The sequence below is a fragment of the Rana temporaria genome, chromosome 11 (assembly GCF_905171775.1).
Source record: "Rana temporaria chromosome 11, aRanTem1.1, whole genome shotgun sequence".
NCBI classification, from domain to species: Eukaryota; Metazoa; Chordata; class Amphibia; order Anura; family Ranidae; genus Rana; species Rana temporaria.
The window spans coordinates 1,734,524-1,751,429 of NC_053499.1; the positions used below are offsets into that span (position 1 = coordinate 1,734,524).

General features: G+C 54.5%; 1 protein-coding gene across 4 annotated transcripts in view; it reads right to left on the minus strand.

Moving 5' to 3' along the window:
- DENND2B (DENN domain containing 2B) overlaps positions 1 to 16,906 on the minus strand; it is a 170,014-nt gene that overhangs the window by 97,389 nt on the left and 55,719 nt on the right. For 3 of the 4 annotated variants that reach the window (XM_040327872.1, XM_040327873.1, XM_040327871.1), the window contains one exon: positions 992 to 1,096. In XM_040327872.1, the coding sequence (XP_040183806.1) occupies positions 992 to 1,071 (80 nt within the window). In that variant the 5' untranslated portion in view covers positions 1,072 to 1,096. Of the gene's footprint in view, positions 1 to 991; positions 1,097 to 9,968; positions 9,990 to 16,906 lie in introns of those variants that run through there. The other variant, XM_040327874.1, reaches the window with a different exon arrangement.

Below are 16,906 nucleotides of genomic sequence, written 5' to 3' on the forward strand. Positions count from 1 at the left end.
GTATGTATGTGTGATGTATGTACATGTGATGTATGTGTGAGGTATGTACATGTGATGTATGTGTGATGTATGTACATGTGATGTATGTGTGAGGTATGTACATGTGATGTATGTGTGATGTATGTACATGTGATATATGTGTGATGTATGTACATGTGATATATGTGTGATGTATGTACATGTGATGTATGTACATGTGATGTATGTGTGATGTATGTACATGTGATATATGTGTGATGTATGTACATGTGATGTATGTACATGTGATGTATGTGTGATGTATGTACATGTGATGTATGTGTGATGTATGTACATGTGATGTATGTGTGATGTATGTACATGTGATGTATGTGTGATGTATGTACATGTGATATATGTGTGATGTATGTACATGTGATGTATGTACATGTGATGTATGTGTGATGTATGTACATGTGATGCATGTGTGATGTATAGACATGTGATGCATGTGTGATGTATGTACATGTGATGTATGTGTGATGTATGTACATGTGATGCATGTGTGATGTATGTACATGTGATGCATGTGTGATGCCCCTCCCCTGGCCTCCCCCCGCGGCCCATCACACACATCACATGGTCAGGGAGGGGGATAAACACTTTCCGAAGGCCAAACACTGAGCCGATTGTTCACCATATAAATAAACAGTCTGTCGGAGTGACACCCGGCACAACCCCCGAGCCGTCATCACCGGACCGCAACCCGGCGCTGCCACCGCAGGAACAATCCGCTCAAAGGGACCACCTCAGTCCTATCCTTCATATGACAGCGATTGTCAGCTGGGAGCCAAGAGCGAGAAAATCCCAGCCGGGCAAATTTCAGAGAGTTACACCGTGATAGAGTTCCCTGAGGAACAGAGAGGCTCAGAATGAACAAGGTGCATGCTTTCCTTAAGAGAGGATAAAATAATAATGATATCTTTCTAATCTACAAACTGCGCGGTATTTATGACGCAGTGACGACACTTACCGTCCCAGAGCGCTGCGCGGGATTCTACATCCACCGGCGGCCCGACAGAGGATGGCATTTTTGTTGGCGGTCATGGTCATCCCCGCCCTCCGTGTAGAGAAGTACCTGCAACCGGGAGAGAGAAGATCGGGAATGAGCGCACAGATCACATGACCAGATCACTATACACCGACAGTGACCCCCCCCCCCCCAAATATCACCGTCCCACCCCTCCCCCCCCCAAATATCACCATTGCATCCCCCCCAAATATAACCACCCCCGAATATCACCATCCCATCCCCCCAAATATCACCATCCCCCCCAAATATCACCATCCCCCCATATATCACCATCCCACCCAAGTGACGCCCACTTTTATGTGCACTTTCTTTGGACCCTCCCACCATGTTTCGTCTCGATCCCGTCCAGAATTGTCTCCTCCATACTTTGTATCCTTTGCTGTGTTCCCAGGAAAGGGACACAAAGTATGGAGGTGGGAGAGCCAGGAAACTGGTATTTTCAGAGTGAGAAGTAACAATGGCGGCCTCCATGGATCGGTTCCCTTTAAGTCCTCGATCGGCGCCGTCCGGCGTGAACTTCCTGCGACCTCCTGATTGGATCAGAAGTGAGTCATGGAAGCCGGAAGATTTCTCATTATATTCCAATCAATACAAACTAATCAGATTTCTCCGGGAAAAGCGATCGCTGGGCAGGAGAAGCGCCGGACGCAGAGAGAACGCCGCCATCGCCGGGACTGTCCGTGTCGTCAGTCAGTCTGTTATGGAGAGCGGCCAATCACATCACTTTAAATTATTGTAATCATACAAACTTATAGAATTTCTGTTTTCCCCTTTATCTCCCCCAGGGGAGGGGCATGGTGGCAGGAGGCCAGGGGAGGGGCATGGTGGCAGGAGGCCAGGGGAGGGGCATGGTGGCAGGAGGCCAGGGGAAGGACATGGCGGCAGGAGGCCAGGGGAGGGGCATGGCGACAGGAGACCAGGGGAGGGGCATGGCTGCAAGATACCAGGTGGGGGACATGGTGGCAGGAGACCAGGGGAGGGACATGGTGACAGGAGGCCAGGGGAGGGGCATGGCGGCAGGAGGCCAGGGGAGGGGCATGGCGGCAGGAGGCCAGGGGAAGGGCATGGCGACAGGAGGCCAGGGTAAGGGCATGGCGGCAGGAGGCCAGGGGAGGGGCATGGCGGCAGGAGGCCAGGGGAGGGGCATGGCGGCAGGAGGCCAGGGAAGGGGAATGGCGGCAGGAGGCCAGGGGAGGAACATGGCGACAGGAGGCCAGGGGAGGGGCATGGTGGCAGGAGGCCAGGGGAGGGGCATGGTGGCAGGAGGCCAGGGGAGGGGCATGGTGGCAGGAGGCCAGGGGAGGGACATGGCGACAGGAGTCCAGGGGAGGGACATGGCTGCAAGAGGTCAGGTGGGGGACATGGCGGCAGGAGGCCAGGGGAGGGGCATGGCGGCAGGAGGCCAGGGGAGGGGCATAGGGGCAGTAGGCCAGGATAGGGGCAGTAGGCCAGGGGAGGGGCATAGGGGCAGGAGGCCAGGGGAGGGGCAGTAGGCCAGGGGAGGGGCATGAGGCCAGGGGAGGGGCATGGCGGCAGGAGGCCAGGGGAGGGGCATGGCGGCAGGAGGCCAGGGGAGGGATATGGGGGCAGGAGGCCAGGGGAGGGGCATAGGGGCAGTAGGCCAGGATAGGGGCAGTAGGCCAGGGGAGGGGCATAGGGGCAGGAGGCCAGGGGAGGGGCAGTAGGCCAGGGGAGGGGCATGAGGCCAGGGGAGGGGCATGGCGGCAGGAGGCCAGGGGAGGGATATGGGGGCAGGAGGCCAGGGAAGGGGCAGTAGGCCAGGGGAGGGGCATAGGGGCAGGAGGCCAGGGGAGGGGCATAGGGGCAGTAGGCCACTGTTGTTTGCTGATTGGTTATTCCTCCTGTCTGATCCAATCACCAGGGTCCGGCTTCCTAAAAGTTTTCTTTTAAAAACAGAAACTTTATTTTTTTCCAGGAACTTTGTGGGCAGAGAATATCCAGATGTGAGATGTAAGGTGTCCCCCCGGCACGGCCCCGGGACAGGAACGGGACGCGTCCTTTAAATTTACTTCCAATTAGACACAAGTTGTCAGATCCTCGTCCTGCCGCAGATCGTGTCCGGGGTGGGGGAGGGTCTCGCTGTGTTTTTCCAGAGGATCCCGGCTGCCAAATGTCCCTATTTGGAGGTGAAAATTCTTTGTTGGGAGAATCACAATACACACCGAAATGGAGCCGGGGAACCGGGGAGGGCGGGGGAGGGGGGAGCAGGACTACAGACTACATTAAGGAGGAACTCCGGGCTCGTGGCCTCATCATTCTAAAAAGGAGAACTCCCCCCCCCCCTTGTTGTAGCGGCTCCTCTCCTGGACTGAAACGGCTTTCTCTGATTTCACCGCACACTGTGAGCTTCTCACCATGTGCATCAGAAGCTGCAGCAAGTTAGATAAAGCCCCGCCCCATTTCCTGGCTGGAGGACTTCAAACATCATCTAGCTCAAGGATAGGTAACCCTGACACTCCAGCTGTACTGAAACTATCAAACTCATCATCCCCCTTCTCTTTGGAGTCATGCCGATGGCTGTCAGAGCCTTGCACTGCATCTTGGGACATGTAGTCCCACAACAGCTGGAGTGCTGAGGTTGCCTACCCATGAGCCCTTTCCTCCCCCCCAGCCCTATGGTCCCCGGCCCCACCCATTTCATTCATTGGATTTCAGCTCAATCATGGAGGCTCAGCATCACATGTGGGCGTTACCTATGCAAATGCAGCCTGAATAGTAACGCCCACTTCTCCACACTGGCTCCACCCCTTTCATTTATTGGATTTCAGCTCAATCATGGAGGATCAGCGTCACATGTGGGTGTTACCTATGCAAATGTCGCCTGAATAGGAACGCCCACTTCTCCAGACTGGCTCCACCCCTTTCATTTATTGGATTTCAGCCCAATCATGGAGGCTCAGCATCACATGTGGGCGTTACCTATGCAAATGCAGCCTGAATAGTAACGCCCACTTCTCCACACTGGCTCCACCCCTTTCATTTATTGGATTTCAGCTCAATCATGGAGGCTCAGCGTCACATGTGGGTGTTACCTATGCAAATGTCGCCTGAATAGGAACGCCCACTTCTCCAGACTGGCTCCACCCCTTTCATTTATTGGATTTCAGCTCAATCATGGAGGATCAGCGTCACATGTGGGCGTTACCTATGCAAATGCCGCCTGCATAGGAACGCCCACTCCTCCACACTGGCTCCACCCCTTTCATTTATTGGATTTCAGCTCAATCATGGAGGATCAGCGTCACATGTGGGTGTTACCTATGCAAATGTCGCCTGAATAGGAACGCCCACTTCTCCAGACTGGCTCCACCCCTTTCATTTATTGGATTTCAGCTCAATCATGGAGGTTCAGCGTCACATGTGGGCGTTACCTATGCAAATGCCGCCTGCATAGGAACGCCCACTCCTCCACACTGGCTCCACCCCTTTCATTTATTGGATTTCAGCTCAATCGTGGAGGATCAGCGTCACATGTGGGTGTTACCTATGCAAATGCATGGCGGCAGGGGTTGAAGGGGTCGCAATTGTGACCCCACCCCTAGCTCCAGGGGGCCCACAGCTCTGCTCCCTGCTGTCATAATACATTTGATTTCCTCCACAAAAATCCCAAAGTTGGAGTCCAGCTCTGATCTACGCCTAGTGAGGGGCCCCAGGACAACTTTTGCATCGGGGGCCCAAAAAACTTCAAGCTACGCCTCCGATTGCTGGAGTCCCGTTCTGTACTTGGCGCATGCGCAGCGCGGCTCGGGCATTTCTCGACAGAGGGCACTATCCGATAGAACACTGGAACAAGATTGTGCCCCTCCCCCCTTCATTATGTGGGAGCTTATGAGGAGGAGGGGGAGAGAGAGAGCACAGCCCGCACCTCCTCCCAGCTCTCTCCTCCCCCTTCATTATATGCAAGCTTATGAGGAGGAGGAGAGAGAGCACAGCCTGCCCCTCCTCCCGGCTCTCTCCTCCCCCTTCATTATATGCAAGCTTATGAGGAGGAGGTGGAGAGAGAGCACACCCTGCCCCTCCTCCCGGCTCTCTCCTCCCCCTTCATTATATGCAAGCTTATGAGGAGGAGGGTGAGAGAGAGCACAGCCTGCCCCTCCTCCCGGCTCTCTCCTCCCCCTTCATTATATGCAAGCTTATGAGGAGGGGGAGAGAGAGCACAGCCTGCCCCTCCTTCCCCTTCATTATATGCAAGCTTATGAGGAGGAGGGGGAGAGAGAGCACAGCCTGCACCTCCTCCCCCTTCATTATATGCACGCTTATGAGGGGGAGAGAGAGCACAGCCCGCGCCTCCTCCCGGCTCTCTCCTCACCCCTTCATTATATACAAGCTTGTGAGGAGGAGGTGGAGAGAGAGCACAGCCCGCACCTCCTCCTCTTTCATTATATGCAAGCTTATGAGGAGGAGGGGAGAGAGAGCACAGCCTGCCCCTCCTCCCGGCTCTCTCCTCCCCCTTCATTATATGCAGGCTTATGAGGAGGAGGGGGAGAGAGAGCACAGCCTGCCCCTCCTGGCTCTCTCCTCCCCCTTCATTATATGCAAGTTTATGAGGAGGAGGGGGAGAGAGAGCACAGCCTGCCCCTCCTCCCGGCTCTCTCCTCCCCCCTTCATTATATACAAGCTTGTGAGGAGGAGGTGGAGAGAGAGCACAGCCTGCACCTCCTCCCGGCTCTCTCTTCCCCCCTTCATTATATGCACGCTTATGAGGAGGAGGTGGAGAGAGAGCACAGCCTGCACCTCCTCCCGGCTCTCTCTTCCCCCCTTCATTATATGCACGCTTATGAGGAGGAGGTGGAGAGAGAGCACAGCCCGTGCCTCCTCCCGCCTCTCTCCTCCCCCTTCATTATATACAAGCTTGTGAGGAGGAGGGGGAGAGAGCACATCCCCACCTCCTCCCGGCTCTCTCCTCCCCCCTTCATTATATGCAAGCTTATGAGGGGGAGAGAGAGCACAGCCTGCACCTCCTCCCGGCTCTCTCCTCCCCCTTCATTATATGCAAGCTTATGAGGAGGAGGGGGAGAGAGAGAGAGCACAGCCCGCACCTGCTCCTGGCCCTCTCCTCCCCCCTTCATTATATGCAAGCTTATGAGGAGGAGGGGGAGAGAGAGCACAGCCCACACCTCCTCCTTCATTATATGCAAGCTTATGAGGAGGAGGGGGAGAGAGAGCACAGCCCGCGCCTCCTCCCGGCTCTCTCCTCCCCCCTTCATTATATGCACGCTTATGAGGAGGAGGTGGAGAGAGAGCACAGCCCGCACCTCCTCCCGGCTCTCTCCTCCCCCTTCATTATATGCACGCTTATGAGGAGGAGGGGGAGAGAGAGCACAGCCCGCGCCTCCTCCCGGCTCTCTCCTCCCCCCTTCATTATATGCAGGCTTATGAGGAGGAGGGGGAGAGAGAGCACAGCCCGCACCTCCTCCCGGCTCTCTCCTCCCCCCTTCATTATATGCAAGCTTATGAGGAGGAGAGGGAGAGAGAGCACAGCCGGCACCTCCTCCCGGCTCTCTCCTCCCCCTTCATTATATGCACGCTTATGAGGAGGAGGGGGAGAGAGAGCACAGCCCGCGCCTCCTCCCGGCTCTCTCCTCCCCCCTTCATTATATGCAAGCTTATGAGGAGGAGGTGGAGAGAGATTACAGCCTGCCCCTCCTCCCGGCTCTCTCCTCCCCCTTCATTATATGCACGCTTATGAGGAGGAGGGGGAGAGAGAGCACAGCCTGCCCCTCCTCCCGGCTCTCTCCTCCCCCCTTCATTATATGCAACCTTATGAGGAGGAGGTGGAGAGAGAGCACAGCCGGCACCTCCTCCCGACTCTCTCCTCCTCTCCTTGCCGCTTGCAGCTCTGAGCTGACAGAAGTAGTATTGCCGCTGTCACTACTCCTGTCAGCCTTATATTAGAAGGAATTTGTAGCACCCGCATACCTACAATACACGCTGCGCCCAGGGCAGCGAATCCCTTCTGCCCACCCCTTGCCCCTTGCCCCGGGCAAGATATAAGTAGATTAAACCTGAGCTGGTAGCAGAATTCTCTCGGAATCAATTTTCAATACACAAATCACATCACCCCCCCCCCGTTCCCCACACCCCCGTTCCCCTCACCCCCTCCAACCCCCGTTCCCCTCCCCCCGTCCCACCAGATGCCTCCAACATGGTCCAAAAAAACAAAACCCGTGAGGAATTCCTGGAAGAGGACATTGTGAAACAGAACATCCCCCGAACCGGAGAGGAATGCAGAAAACAAGTAGACGGGCGCTGCGGGCGTCGGCGCTCAAATTGAAGACACACGTTGGACGCGGCGCTGTGAGTCACCGCAGAGCCAGCGCCAGGGGGGGGGGAGCCAGCATATGTGTGACGGAGTCCAGACCGCAAGTGACAGGACCCCATCGTCCTCTTCACACTTTACCCAAATCACACCAATAGGAATCAACGCTCGCCCCCAGGGGGTGAAATATGTCATTTTTACTGCATGTGGCGGGCGCACTGAAGGGCAACGGCAGCCGTACAGAACGGAACTCAGCACAGGGATGGTGGGAACCAACATACCATTTTCATACGCATGCGCGGTCCGCCCCATTGCTCTGCCCACTGCCATTATTCACCCTAATGGTGGTATCTGCCCTCTCCTATAATCCCACTCAGGCACCTCCCCTTTCCTCCTCACAGTTTACAAAGAAGTCCCACCCACTGCAAGCCTGATTTTGACTTTCAACTGTTATATAGCATAAAATAGATTTTCTCACAGCGGGTGTACAGACCCGGGAACTCAGCACAGGGATGGTGGGAACCCCTCATAATGGGGCACAGCGGGTGTACAGACCCGGGAACTCAGCACAGGGATGGTGGGAACCCCTCATAATGGGGCACAGCGGGTGTACAGACCTGGGAACTCAGCACAGGGATGGTGGGAACCCCTCATAATGGGCACAGCGGGTGTACAGACCTGGGAACTCAGCACAGGGATGGTGGGAACCCCTCATAATGGGCACAGCGGGGGGTACAGACCCGGGAACTCAGCACAGGGATGGTGGGAACCCCTCATAATGGGGCACAGCGGGTGTACAGACCCGGGAACTCAGCACAGGGATGGTGGGAACCCCTCATAATGGGCACAGCGGGTGTACAGACCCGGGAACTCAGCACAGGGATGGTGGGAACCCCTCATAATGGGCACAGCGGGTGTACAGACCCGGGAACTCAGCACAGGGATGGAGGGAACCCCTCATAATGGGCACAGCGGGTGTACAGACCCGGGAACTCAGCACAGGGATGGTGGGAACCCCTCATAATGGGCACAGCAGGTGTACAGACCCGGAACTCAGCACAGGGATGGTGGGAACCCCTCATAATGGGCACAGCGGGTGTACAGACCCAGGAACTCAGCACAGGGATGGTGGGGACTCCTCATAATGGGCACAGCGGGTGTACAGACCCGGGAACTCAGCACAGGGATGGTGGGAACCCCTCATAATGGGGCACAGCGGGTTTACAGACCCCGGAACTCAGCACAGGGATGGTGGGAACCCCTCATAATGGGCACAGCGGGTGTACAGACCCGGGAACTCAGCACAGGGATGGTGGGAACCCCTCATAATGGGCACAGCGGGTGTACAGACCCGGGAACTCAGCACAGGGATGGTGGGAACCCCTCATAATGGGCACAGCGGGTGTACAGACCCGGGAACTCAGCACAGGGATGGTGGGAACCCCTCATAATAGGCACAGCGGGTGTACAGACCCGGGAACTCAGCACAGGGATGGTGGGAACCCCTCATAATGGGCACAGCGGGTGTACAGACCCGGGAACTCAGCGATCTCACCGAGTCCCCGAGAGAAAGAATAGATTGTCAGAAGGTCGGGGAACATTCAGCATTCAGAGATATTAGAGGGAAAAATACCGGAGAGAAGATGAAAATACAGAATATATTATGAAATATATTATGTGGGAGGGATTTGAAGATGAATACAAAATCTAAATAAACAAACATTATTATTACACATTGTGGATTTTTGTCACAACAATAAACATGAAATAATCATTTGGCAGAGACACAACGCGATGTGATGTTTCGATAAAATTTCTTTTTTTTTTTCAAGCGCTGAAAACGATAAACAGCAATGACAGATGTTAGACGAACCGCGGCCAAAGAGCGAGAAGATGCGAGCGAGGAGGACGTGATGACAGTTCTGACTGAATCCTGGGCGGCGGCCATTGAGGAGCAGATATTTTTGCCAATTTAAAAAATGTTTTTATAAATATATGTATTTTTTTTTTTTAACAACTGTATACTAATATTTGCAGGTGAAGTTGATGAAGGGCAAATCAACCGATATCTCCCCTGCTGGAGCAAATTGAATCATGGGTGGGGGGGGGGGGGGGGGGGGCAGGGGGGTTGCCTTCCTCTGGATCAACAGTGAGTATAGGATATACTTTTTTTTTATTGGGTTGAAGCGGATAATCTTTTTTTTTGTAACCAGACTATGTAACATAAACAATATAATAATAATAATAATAATAAAATTGTTCTTTAAAATTCACTTAGAAACAGTATATATCTAATATAATTTTCTTTTAAACAACAAACAGTATAATAATAATTATCAGGATTATTTGTATTATATTGTTGTTAGAAGAGATATCTATACTTATATATGGGACTTTTTTAACATTATAAAACGGTGGGGTACACCTGCAGCACTCAATTACTTGCAGGGAGAATAAAATAATAATACTAGTTTTTTTGTTGCGTGTGATTGGAGGATTGTGAACAAAGTTTAAAGAAAGTACTTTGAATATTTAAGACGCCATTCTGGACCCACCAGCGCCATCGCCCACATGGTGCAAACCCCGCGACAAGGTGACGGTCACCCCATTTGGCAGCCCCCCAGTAGTCAGACTCACCATAGCCCTCCAGGTGTCGCCCCTCTGGGATCCTAGGGGTCCGCAGTGTCAGGGTCCGCAATGTCAGGGTCCACAGTGTCAGGGTCCGCAGTGTCGGAGGTCTGTAGTTTGGGAGCTCCGCAGTGCCGGGGGTCCACAGTGTCAGGGTCCGCAGTATCGAGGGTCTGAGTGTCGGGGGTCCGCAGTGCCGGAGGTCTGCAGTACCGGGGGTCCACAGTGCCGGGGGTCCGCAGTGACGGGGGTCCGCAGTGCCAGGATCCACAGTGTCTGGGGTCCGCAGTACCGGGGGTCCGCAGTGTCGGGGGTCCGCAGTGTCAGGGTCCACAGTGTCTGGGGTCCGCAGTACCGGGGGTCCGCAGTGTCGGGGGTCCGCAGTGTCGGGGGTTCGTAGTGCCAGGGTCCGCAGTGTCGGGGGTCCGTAGTGCTGGGGTCCGCAGTGTCGGGGGTCCACAGTGTCAGGGTCCACAGTGTCTGGGGTCCGTAGTGCCGGGGTCCGCAGTGTCGGGGGTCCACAGTGTCAGGGTCCACAGTGTCTGGGGTCCGCAGTACCGGGGGTCCGCAGTGTCGGGGGTCCGCAGTGTCAGGGTCCGCAGTGTCGGGGGTTCGTAGTGCCAGGGTCCGCAGTGTCGGGGGTCCGTAGTGCTGGGGTCCGTAGTGCCGGGGTCCGCAGTGTCGGGGGTCCGCAGTGTCAGGGGTCCGCAGTGTCGGGGGTCCGTAGTGCCGGGGGTCCGCAGTGCCGGGGTCCGCAGTGCCGGGGTCCGCAGTGTCGGGGGTCCGCAGTGCCGGGGTCCGCAGTGTCGGGGGTCCGCAGTGTTGGGGGTCCGCAGTGCCGGGGTTCGCAGTGTCGGGGGTCCGCAGTGCCGGGGTCCGCAGTGTCAGGGGGCCGCAGTGCCGGGGTCCGCAGTGTCGGGGGTCCGCAGTGCCGGGGTCCCCAGTGTCGGGGGTCCGCAGTGTCGGGGGTCCGCAGTGCCGGGGTTCGCAGTGTCGGGGGTCCGCAGTGCCGGGGTCCGCAGTGTCGGGGGTCCACAGTGCTGGGGTCCGCAGTGTCAGAGGTCCGTAATGCCGGGGGTCCGCAGTGTCGGGGGTCCGTAGTGCTGGGATCCGTAGTGCCGGGGGTCCGCAGTGTCGGGGGTCCGCAGTGCCGGGGTCCGCAGTGTCGGGGGTCCGTAATGCCGGGGGTCCGCAGTGTCGGGGGTCCGCAGTGCCGGGGTCCGCAGTGTCGGGGGTCCGTAATGCCGGGGGTCCGCAGTGTCGGGGGTCCGTAGTGCTGGGGTCCGTAGTGCCGGGGGTCCGCAGTGTCGGGGGTCCGCAGTGCCGGGGTTCGCAGTGTCGGGGGTCCGCAGTGCCGGGGTCCGCAGTGTCGGGGGTCCACAGTGCTGGGGTCCGCAGTGTCAGAGGTCCGTAGTGCCGGGGTCCGCAGTGTCGGGGGTCCCCAGTGCCGGGGTCCGCAGTGTCGGGGGTCCGCAGTGCCGGGGTCCCCAGTGTCGGGGGTCCGCAGTGTCGGGGGTTCGCAGTGCCGGGGTTCGCAGTGTCGGGGGTCCGCAGTGTCGGGGGTCCACAGTGCTGGGGTCCGCAGTGTCAGGGGTCCGTAGTGCCGGGGTCCGCAGTGTCGGGGGGACGCGGCTAGCAGCGCGCTCTTACGGCTCCCTCGCCAGATGTTAGCAATGCACACGATGTGAATTCGCCTCTGAGGCAGATTCCGAAATGTTTACTTATTTTGTGTGGAGAACAGCAGAGAGTTCTCCGGACCGTTCTGCCCGGATGGTCATATGGTTTCATTTTAACAATCCTTTTTTTCCCTTGGTGACGGAATTGGGGGAGGGGGATTGTGCAATGATCGTGATGACGGGTGACTGTTGTGTAAAAGCTGCGATTTGGTGACGTTCCGGGTCTGAATCATAGGAAACGGACATCTGATATCACAAATCTACAACATAAACAACTGACGGCAGAAGAAACTCCAACTGAGGACAACAACTCCGGCAAAATCCGACTTCCATGTTTTCTATTTTGTTGCATCTCTATGCTGATCTCCTGCAGCCTCTTTGCAGCCACTTCCTGCCTACATGCATTTCTCAGGGCGGGTTTCCTGATGGTGACAACAGAGGACCGTGTCTGTGTGATGTGTAGTCTCCATCAGAAGCCCACTTGACAGGGGCCAGGACAAGGGGGTGGGCAGGAGGGGGTGACTGCCTTGGGCACTGTGGTATCATATGAGGGGGAGGGGGCACCAAAAGGAGATTGGGGGAGGCGATCTGTGTTGGAAGGGGGATTTGGGGGGCTGCAGGGGGTAAGAATTTTTCAAGGAGGGGAAATTTAGGGAAGTGCTAAGTGTGGTGATTTAGGGGGGCTTCTGTTGTGAGGGGGATGGGGGAGAAGATTTGGGCTAGGTGGGGGAAATTTGTGCTGGGAGGGGGGGGGAGGGGGGGCGATGATTAAACTTTCAATCTCAAAATTCAGACTTTTAACTTTAGAAATCTCATTTTTAATCTCCCAGTTCTGACTTTGAACCTCCAAATTCCTACTTTGAATCTCAGAATTCTGACTTTGGAAACTCAGAATTCTCACTTGAAATCTGACTTTTAATCGACGAATTCTGATTTAGAATTTTAGAACTCTGACTGAATCTCCGAATTCCGACTTTAAATCTCAGAATTCTGACTTTGAATCTCAGACTTATCAGAAAGACTTAGGCTGGCGTATCAGTAGATAATCAGTAGATACGCCGGCCTAAGTCTGAATTTGCGCCGGCGCTAATTTAAGCGTATTCTGGAAACCAGATACGCTTAAATTAGGCTCAGATACGAGCGACGTACGTGTCTTACACCGTCGTATCTTAAAGTGTAATTTTTAGACTGACAGCTAGGTGGCGCTTCCATTGCGGTCGGCGTAGAATATGTAAATCACTAGATACGCCTATTCACGAACGTACACCCGGCCGACGCAGTACAGATACGCCGTTTACGTAACGCATTATCGGGCCTAAAGTTATTCCATCAAATAGCCGGAATAGTAATGTTAAGTATGGCCGCCGTTCCCGCGTCGAAATGTGAACATTTTAAGTCGTTTGCGTAAATCGTCCGTGAATAGGGATTTGCGTCATTTACGTCCACGTCCAAAACAATAGGACCGTGCGGCGTACTTTGCCGCAATGCACACTGGGATATGTAGGCGGACGGCGCATGCGCCGTTCGTAAAATACGTCAATCACGTAAGGTCACCCCCCATTACCATAAAACATGCCCCCTCAACTAAATTTGAATTAGGCGCCCTTACGCCGGCCCGATTTACGCTACGCCGCTGTAACTTAGCAGGCAAGTACTTTGTGAATCATGTACTTGCCACGCTAACGTACGGCGGCGTAGTGTAAACACGATACGCTACGCCGCCGCAAAGTTAGGGCGGGCTATGTGAATCCAGCTACAAATCTCAAAAAGGGGCCCCGGGTAAAACATGGATCTCAACATGTCAAAGTTTTTTTAAATCTTGGGACGATGGGCGGGGCTGAGAGAAGTCGATGATTTTGGCGTTCTTTTATAATCTGGGAATATTTTATCGGCCACGCGATGGATACAATGTCACCTTCTTGTCTACAAGGATACATTGTATTCCTCCACATGAACGCGATCATTATATCCCAGCGCAGCGCTCTCTCCGCACTACATCCCTCCCGAATGACGCCACACTACAGCCATTGTCAGCGCCATGAATGGCGGGGAGCACTTAATCTCCCTTATCTCCTCCGGAGGACGGGCCGCGTCACTCGGATTAATTTGTCGATTTGTCATTTCTGAGGTCGCTGGCGATTTATTAACTCGCTGCTCGGGATTCGGATCTTTATTCTGCTCTCAAATTGCGGCTAAAGGTCGCAGTCACGCGCTAATCTATCATTTGTGCAGTTTTCGGTGTTCCGTATGCCAGTTGAATAAGAACTTTAGCCCCTCCCCCCGTTCACGCCGTTGAGCGTGGCGCCACCTGTCGCGGCGAGCATGAATAAAAATCCAGGCGCTTCTTTGGGGCGGAACTGCGCGTTTTTGGTGTCGGACTTGAAGAGTCGCCATTTTCTTGCACTTTTTGTTTACAAGTTTAAGCCCGGGGGTTCGCGGTGATTTGCGGGGAATGGAATTGCGCGATTTCATTCCCGCTTGTCAGTCCGCGATTTCAGAGACATCTGTGCGGGTTTCTGACAAAGGAAATCGCGCCCCCTGAAAATTGCCAAAAATAGCACTTTTGGGAATGGGTTGGAGCGTCGCAAACGTGGGGCATGGCACCGATTCGGGGGCGCTGCCATTTCCGCCACTGATGTTGGACGAGAAGGCCTGGCTCGCAGTCTCCGCTCTAATGCCGCGTACACACGGTCGGAATTTCCGTAAAAAAAAAAAAAGAGAACACGTTCTCTATCTAATTCCGTCTGAATTTCCAATGGATAAAGTCTGATGGGAGTTTTTCATCGGATATTCCGACCGTGTGTGCGCCCCATCGGACTTTTTCCGTCGGAAATTCCGACGGAATTAGATAGAGAACATGTTCTCTTTTTTTCCGACGGACATTCCGTTAGTCTGTATGCAATTCCGACATACTAAAAACCACGCATGCTCAGAATCGAGTCGAGGCATGCTCGGAAGCATTGAACTTAGTTTTTCTCGGCTCGTCGTCGCGTTGTACGTCACCGCGTTCTTGACGGTCAGAATTTGGTGTGACTGTGTGTATGCAAGACACACTCCTAAACCTTGTGGACGACCTCCCCATAGACACACTCCTAAACCTTGTGGACAGCCTTCCTATAGACACACCCCTAAACCTTGTGCATGGCCTTCCTATAGACACACTCCTAAACCCTGTGGACCGCCTTCCTATAGACACACTCCTAAACCTTGTGGACGGCCTTCCTATAGACACACTCCTAAACCTTGTGGACCGCCTTCCTATAGACACACCCCTAAACCTTGTGGACAGCCTTCCCATAGACACACTCCTAAACCTTGTGGATGACCTTCCTATAGACACACTCCTAAACCCTGTGGACCGCCTTCCTATAGACACACTCCTAAACCTTGTGGACGGCCTTCCTATAGACACCCTCCTAAACCTTGTGGACGGCCTTCCTATAGACACATTCCTAAACCTTGTGGACGGCCTTCCCATAGACACACTCCTAAACATTGTGGACGGCCTTCCTATAGACACATTCCTAAACCTTGTGGACGGCCTTCCTATAGACACACTCCTAAACCTTGTGGAGCGCCTTCCTATAGACACACCCCTAAACCTTGTGGACGGCCTTCCTATAGACACACCCCTAAACCTTGTGGACGGCCTTCCTATAGACACACCCCTAAACCTTGTGGACGGCCTTCCTATAGACACACTCCTAAACCTTGTGGACGGCCTTCCCATAGACACACTCCTAAACCTTGTGGACGGCCTTCCTATAGACACACTCCTAAACCTTGTGGACGGCCTTCCCATAGACACACTCCTAAACCTTGTGGACGGCCTTCCTATAGACACACTCCTAAACCTTGTGGACGGCCTTCCTATAGACACACTCCTAAACCTTGTGGACGGCCTTCCTATAGACACACTCCTAAACCTTGTGGACGGCCTTCCTATAGACACACCCCTAAACCTTGTGGACGGCCTTCCTATAGACACACTCCTAAACCTTGTGGACGGCCTTCCCATAGACACACTCCTAAACATTGTGGACGGCCTTCCCATAGACACACCCCTAAACCTTGTGGATGAGCTTCCCATAGATACCCTCCTAAACCTTGTGGACGGCCTTCCCATAGACACCCTCCTAAACCTTGTGGACGGCCTTCCCATAGACACACCCCTAAACCTTGTGGAGCGCCTTCCTATAGACACACCCCTAAACCTTGTGGAGCGCCTTCCTATAGACACACCCCTAAACCTTGTGGAGCGCCTTCCTATAGACACACCCCTAAACCTTGTGGACAGCCTTCCTATAGACACACCCCTAAACCTTGTGGGCGGCCTTCCTATAGACACCCTCCTAAACCGTGTGGATGGCCTTCCTATAGACACACCCCTAAACCTTGTGGACGGCCTTCCTATAGACACACCCCTAAACCTTGTGGGCGGCCTTCCCATAGACACACCCCTAAACCTTGTGGGCGGCCTTCCCATAGACACCCTCCTAAACCTTGTGGACGGCCTTCCCATAGACACACCCCTAAACCTTGTGGAGCGCCTTCCTATAGACACACCCCTAAACCTTGTGGAGCGCCTTCCTATAGACACACCCCTAAACCTTGTGGAGCGCCTTCCTATAGACACACCCCTAAACCTTGTGGACAGCCTTCCCATAGACACACACCTAAACCTTGTGGATGGCCTTCCCAGAAGAGTTGAAGCTGCAAAGGGCGGGGCTCCATATTGAACCCTCCGGACTAAGACTGGGGGGTCATTAAAGTTCATGTGTGTGTAAGGGCCGGCGTCCCAATACTTTTGGTAATACAGTGTATATATTTTTTTATGAGCTGTCATCCAGTCCCTGACCCCCCTGTGGAGAGAACCAATCACTGCGCACATCAGCCGAGCTCCGGCACTCCGGAAACCCCGGACACGCCGCCGGCCTGACCTTGGGGGCGGAGTCTCTGGAATGGGATGCAGCAGGTGTTGGATGAGCGCTGCAAACTGATTAACATTTTTTGAACGGAATCCATCATGGCGTGTCTGAGAATTTCCATGGATGCGTCTCCATGTTGGGGGAGGGGGGGGCCCCGCCCCCTTCACTAAGACTGAGATCCCTTCATCGTGTACAGGGTTCAGATCATTAGAACTGGATTAACCGATTCAGCCCCCCGGACCGTTTGGCTGGACGAAGACCAGAGCATTTTTTTTTGCGATTCGGCACTGCGTCGCTTTAACTGACAATTGCGCGGTCGTGCGACGTGGCTCCCAAACAAAAT